This window comes from Syzygium oleosum, unplaced genomic scaffold (assembly GCF_021117445.2).
Source record: "Syzygium oleosum isolate NSW1041296 unplaced genomic scaffold, Sole_v2.1 Sole_v2.01, whole genome shotgun sequence".
Taxonomy (NCBI): domain Eukaryota; kingdom Viridiplantae; phylum Streptophyta; class Magnoliopsida; order Myrtales; family Myrtaceae; genus Syzygium; species Syzygium oleosum.
In genome coordinates this window covers 23546497-23552893 of record NW_026607485.1, presented here as the reverse complement: position 1 = coordinate 23552893, position 6397 = coordinate 23546497, and the positions used below count along the sequence as shown (strand labels likewise).

The 6397-nt window shown below is 50.7% G+C and overlaps 1 protein-coding gene across 1 annotated transcript; it reads right to left on the bottom strand.

Annotated features, from left to right (window-relative positions):
• Positions 1–227: 227 nt before the first annotated feature.
• On the bottom strand, positions 228–5215 carry LOC115675980 (formin-like protein 1). Its single transcript, XM_030598812.2, has 4 exons — positions 3006–5215; positions 2680–2879; positions 1615–1859; positions 228–1452 (listed from the first exon to the last, which is right to left on the bottom strand). The coding sequence occupies exons 1-4, from the start codon at positions 5192–5194 to the stop codon at positions 625–627; spliced, it is 3462 nt and encodes a 1153-aa protein (XP_030454672.1). The 5' UTR covers positions 5195–5215; the 3' UTR covers positions 228–624.
• Positions 5216–6397: the final 1182 nt, after the last annotated feature.

Sequence of the window (6397 nt, the reverse complement as noted above, 5' to 3'; positions counted from 1 at the left end):
TTTATACCAATTCCTTGTCTTATCTGTTTCTGCAACTCCAAATTTTCAAATTCGAATCATCTTTCGCCACCAAAATACATAGAGGGGTAGCCTTGCCCAACCAATGCGAGTGTCAAGTTCAAATTTAAACTAAGATCTGTCACTGAGAAAGAAAGCGACCCCTTGCAAGAAGCCCGCATTCATGGCTTTCGGCTAACCGATCACCTTAGAAGCCACACGGTAAAGAATTCGAGCAAACGGAATTTCAAACTGTTTTCTGGCATATACATGACCACTTTCTACAAGAAGACAGATATACAGACATGAGCTTTGGATGTTTCCCATCTGAGCCTTGCTCTAAACAAAACTTTTGACCACCTACGAAAACATTCAGCTAAACATAGTGACTACCTTATTGTCCCCGAAGAAAACTTCCTCCTTTGTATATTATATCTATAGGCCAAAACCATTTAAATCTATTACATGGACTTTATACAGGTACAAATGGAATGCTACAAGAGGAAAGTAAATTACACATACCGGGTAGCCTGAGCCTGTCCCAGCTCCACCCTTCCAAGATTTTAAGGTTTATCTGCTTTAGCTTGATGCCCGGAAGAGCGATGAGCATTGCATATCAGAGAGAACCTAAGGAGATGCGCTTTCATCATCTGAGAAACTGTGCTGCCGCCGGCCATTAAATGCCGGAAAAACTTGTGGAAGAGTCGGATTAATGGGCATTGGTAGCATCGGGTTAATTGGCACGGGAAGTCTATGGGCAGAACTAACTACCGTTCGCTCATTTATGGAACCAGCTTCTCTGCATACCCGGTCGAGGACAGCAAGAAAGTCTCTCACCACCATGAAGATTCTGAATGGGTGAGCTTCTTCCTTAGCTGAATCTCCGTGGAAGTACTCTGTGATCTCTTTTACTAGAGACATGGCAACACTTTCCTGGGCCTGAATTCGTATGATCTCTTCCTCAGCCATTTTAGCGAACTTGTTCATAGTCTCCGAAAACTTCTTGCTGCTTTCCCCTGATCCTGTTGTTTCTATTAATCGCACAATTTCTCTAATGTTCTCTATACCCCTAGATAGTTTGTTGACATCACTGCTCAGTACATCGGAGTCCATGGCAGCAGCTTTCTTCACATTGCCAAGGTCTGAACTGAGGCCAGAAACAACTTGCAGGCCAAGCTTGCGACACTTGGCATCTTCATTCAAAGTGGGATTCGAACCTTGCTGGGTCCCTGAAAGGCGAGCGCCTTCAGTTCTAATGATTTCCTGTACGACAAAGTGCAGGAGCGTGGTTTTTCCATCAGCGCCCTTGACATCAACTAGCTTCAGAAGCGTGTCAAGCTTGAAAGCATGGGCATCCCCGCGATTTGTTCCCACATTCATGCGGTTCCCGGTTTTGAGGACTGCTTCCAATAACTTCAAAAACATTCTGCTGTTCCTGAGCTCCTCACATGCAGTCTGTTACACGAGATGCGAAGTTAAAACAAAGACGTTAATGAGATACAACATCAGAGAGGAGCATGAAAACTAGAATTTCACTAGGAGTTCCAGCATGACAGCATATATGGGTTGGACACGGCAGAGAGAGAGAGAGAGAGAGAGGCCACATGTGAAATTTACCTCTAGAGTTTCGAAAGATCTTTTAAGGTATTCAACTTCAGACTCAAAATTGGCAACATAAAGCATTGCATCAACTCTCTTAAATGCAAGCGGCACATCAAGCACAGCCTTAAGAAACTTCTCAGCAGGACCAAGCTTGACAGGTGAATCATCTTTGTATTCCTTCAGTTTGCGTTCTTCTTCTTTGGTGGGAGCCATCTTTAATAAACTTTCAAGAAGTTCCGCTCCAAGTGTGTCCGCATTACCTGCAAGCATGAGCAAGAAAAATTAAGCTCCATCTTCAGAATGCTAATGCTAAAAGAATCGGCGCTCTCCTTCTGTGAAAAAAAATTTTGTCATCCATGCTATCTTTCTAATGATTGTCTGTCATGGAACTTTACAGGTAGATGCGCTCCTTGGTATAACCAATCTCCAATAATTTGACAATACATCATGAACTTCACATGAATGTTCGAAAGAATAACTTTGTCAAAATCTACATGGAGTAACTAACTTTCACAAGCCATTTTCGTTTGTGTCACTTTTCACCAGTAAAGATGGAAATTAACAGAGTCAAAAATTAGTAACTACCTTCTCAACAAAGATCAAGAACCATAAATAACTCTACAGTTTTCATTTATTTCCACCAGAGAGGAGCAAGTAGGTGCAATCCAGAAACTACTGCACAAATGACTGACAAATTTACCGGGGGGAAAAAGAAGAGAAAGGAAAAGGTCCCCTGGAAGCAGACCTTCGGATGCTCAAATGTTGCCGTGCTTAAAATGGTAAATAAAGAAAGGGGCTTTATTACAGGTACATGATTGAGCATTTACATGATTCTGTCCATCCATTAACAAAATGAGATGATTCTTTATTACCCATCTTTAAATCGGAAAAATTGCCACTTAAGGTCAAACATATGCTTGGGAATGAAATAGGCAAGTATTATCAATAACAACAAAATCCAACCTGAACAAATTTTAGATTGACCATAGTAAGAATAGTAATAGTTCCCATTAAGTTCTATTCATCAACGTTCAGACAGATAACATGCAGACTATTTCGCCAAACATGATGGACGATTACCTTCTAAAAGGCCCTCGCAGACCTCCTCTATGGTGACGTTGAGCGCCCTCAGCGAAATCGCGATGTTTTGCGACTTTTTAGGATCAAGAACTCTGTCCTCCGGGTGCGGAGAAGGAAGAACCGAGCGCGGAGTTGTCTCCTTCGTTTTCGAACCCGGGGTATTTACAATAAACAAGGTCTCAATCATCTCCTCGTTCAACCTGCACCAAACCCAACTCTTCAGAGTTAAAAGCACGAGGAGAACACCCAAACAGTGACCTATGAAATGCAGACCGGTCAAATTAAGTAAAAGAGAAACGCTTTGCAAAGAGAAAAGCTAATCTTACTTGAAAGAGCTTGATCTCAACTGATCCCAGACCATCTCCCGATCCGAGCTCGCTCTCACTTTATCCCAATGCAGGGGCTTCAACTTCGGTTTCGGAGTATCCTCCATCTTCTCCGCCTTCTCCGCAGTCTCGACGCTCGGTGGCAACTGAACTGGAGAAACTTCGGTCGGGTTCTGGAGCACGAAAGGCCTCGACGGTGGAATCAGGCGAGGCGGCTCCGAAATCGGTTGACCGGTCGGTGTCCAAGGAAGCGGAACGTCCTTGACCTTCTGTTGTAGTGGCGGAAGCGGTGGCGGTGGCGGAGGTGGCGGCGGCGGCGGCGGTGGCGGCGGCACCGCTGCTGGAACTGGAGGCTGCTGCTGCTGCGGCTGCGAGGTAGTGCTAACTCTCGCAGGAGACTGCACAAACTGATCATTAGCACTCGAATCTTTCTTCGGAGACGCAATTACAGGAGAAGCCGGTTGAGAATGCAGATTGCCGACCGAAGCATTGGACGATCTCGGCGACGATCCGTGCTCGAATCGCTCGGATCTTCCACTCGGCGAGCCGGGGCTCGAGTGAAGAGAAAACCGCGAGCTTCCTGCCGAAACATCCGATTTCCTCAGGGAGGCGTCTCGGTTTTCCTCGGATTCTCTGGCCGGCGACTGCGACAGAGGAGAGGACAGCCGAGACCGCCCGATGCGGGGCGAGGCGTCGGACAGCCTCGGCGAGGCGACCGGACTTCTCTCCAGGCTTCTAATCAGCGGAGAAGAATGCAGAGACGGCGACGACGAGCGTCCGACCTCTTCCGTGACGGTCCACATTCTCAACGAGATGTCCGGAGCTCTCTCCGACCCTCGCTCCGGCGACCACGACATGGGGGACAGCGATGGAGACTGGACTTTCCGGTCGGATTTTCCCAAATCTCTCTCGGGCGAGGAAGCTTCCGAAGAGAGCAGAGGAGTCTTGCTCTCGTCGGCGTACGGCGTGGCGTAATGTGTCGGCAGCGATGAAGTTTCCTGAGCTTCTGCTTCTTCTGCTTCGACGAAGACGTGTTCTGGGGATTTGGGTTGCGACTTCCCGGGGCTCAAGCTCACCGGCGGCGAGAGACTGATCGAGTGCGACCGAGCAGGAGAGCCCGAGGTAGAAGACGAGTAGGAAGACGAGCTCGAGTCGCTCCTCCTACCGCCATCGCCGAGGGTTTCCATCCCTACGGCGGCGAACGCCCTCCTCGACCCCGATCCAGCGCCGATCGAGCTCTCCCGGCCTCCCAACGAGCCTCGCGGTGAGTAGAACTCCTCCTCCGTCTCGCCCGCCGTCGAGCTCACGTCCCCATTCCCATTCCCGCAGTTCTGCCTGAAGCTCTGTCGCGCCGGCGGCGGCAGCTGCCGGACGTCTCCATTGCCATTCCAGTAGTTCTGCCCCGAGCTCTGCCGCGCCAGCGGCGGCAGTGGCTGGAGCTCCGGCGAGTCCATCTTCCTCGGGTCCAGGCCTCCTCCTCCGCCGCCGCCGCCGCCGCGGCCAGCCGCTCCGCCTCCTCCATTGCCGCGGGGCTCTTCGATCCCACGGGAGTTCACCATGGTCCCCAAGTAGAGGAACTCGGAGCTGGCTCCGGAGGTCGTCCTCTGCTTGCGGGCGCGAGCGCTCGCCTCGGCATTGCCCGGCAAGCCGCCGTTGGCGGCATCGGATCCCTGGGTCTTGGCATCGTCGGAGGCGAAGTCCCGGCTCAGGCGGCGGCGGCGGCGGCGGCGGAGGAGGACGAGGAGGGCGGCAGCCAAGAGGACGAGGAGGGCGGAGAGGGTGACGGCGATGGCGACGGGGAGGAGCTTGCGGGTGGAGGAGGGGCGGGGCTGGGAGGAGCGGGGGAGGATGAGGGAGGAGATGTTGGCGGGGAAGGAGGCGTAGGAGGCTGGGGAGGGGGGAGGGGGAGGGGAAGGGTAGGCTGGGAAGAAGGGGGACTGGTCGGGGGCGGTGGCGGAGGAGGAGGATGTGTTGGTGGTGGTGGTGGAGGAGAAAGGGTACTTGGGGGTGGAGGGAGGGGAGGAGGCGGGAGGGGAGGAGGAGGGAGGGGAGGAGCCGTCGGGGACGAAGGGCTCGTGGAGGGCGCGGCGGTTGGGGGCGGAGGAGCCGGTGGGTGCCGCGCAGGAGGCCAAGAAGAGGAGGAGGAGGAGGAAGGAGAGGAAGATGGAGGAGGAGGTGGAGGTGGGCATTGTGAAGTAGAAAGGAGGGAGCTGTCTGACTGGGGGAGGGAGGGAGGGAGAGTGCAGTAATGGCGGTGGCGCTTGCTTTGTGGGGACTGTAGAGAGAGAGAGAGAGAAAGTGGGTGTGAGATCAGATCAGAAGAGAGAAACTGGGGGGATGAATGATGAAGGAAGGAGGGGAGGGAGGGGAGGGAGGGAGGGAGGTGGAAGGTGGTGGATCCAGCTAAGATTCTGCTTGGCTAGCTTTGATGTATGCTGCTGATGGTGAAGGATGGGACTGTGTAGTGTGTAGTGTGTACTGTGCATATTTTTACCCCCTTTTCACACATCACAGTGTCCAACCGAAGCAGTGATGATGACGATGGTGATGAAGAGAAGGGAACAGTTGGGGGGGGAGGGAGGGGGGGCAATTCTCGATTTTCTCAATGCGACGTTTCCGTTGTCATGGTCGTCAACGAGATCGATCGCCATCATCGCCATGCCAGGCCACATCGGGGGTCTCCATCCCGTGAATAACAACAGTGGCGTGGTTGGTTCTCGGCAATGATGGGAGGGGGTTGGGCTGCATGATGAGTTCATATGACTACCGATCGTGAATTATGATCCATCCTCTACTGAACACGTACGTAAAGAGGAGAACTACATGTATATACACACGCGCGCGCGCATGTACTTGCTATGTTGAGGGGGAAAAGATTAATGTACGAGTAGAGAAACTTTATCACGCTTGTGCTGGAATTCCTAGATTTTCGAGATACCCGTGAAAGTGCACGCCCGTTACGTATATTCGTCAATTAATTGTTTGAATTCAATGAAATTGCTTTACTAAGAAACATTTGGATTTTTCAACGGACGGAAAGAAATGACCGATATCGTTCGAAGGAATTGTTGCACGTCTTTGTTACAAGAGGTTAAGTTGATAATATAGAAGGAGATCGCACGTGTATATAGACAGCACGTAAATTTGAGGATAGTTTTGGACAGAAAAAAAAATTGGAAGTAGCTGATAACTTGCTATTCATGAAAAGCATAGGATCGACGAATACAATTTGGGCAAAAGTACAATTACGACATAACACACCGTGTCCGTTTCATACCAAGATCAGCCGTGCGTTTTGATATCTTGTCCAATCTTAGGATGCATGCACATTTAAGACGGTCAAATTAAGGGGTGTTCTTAAGCAAATGCGATCAACGTAGATACTATACTAT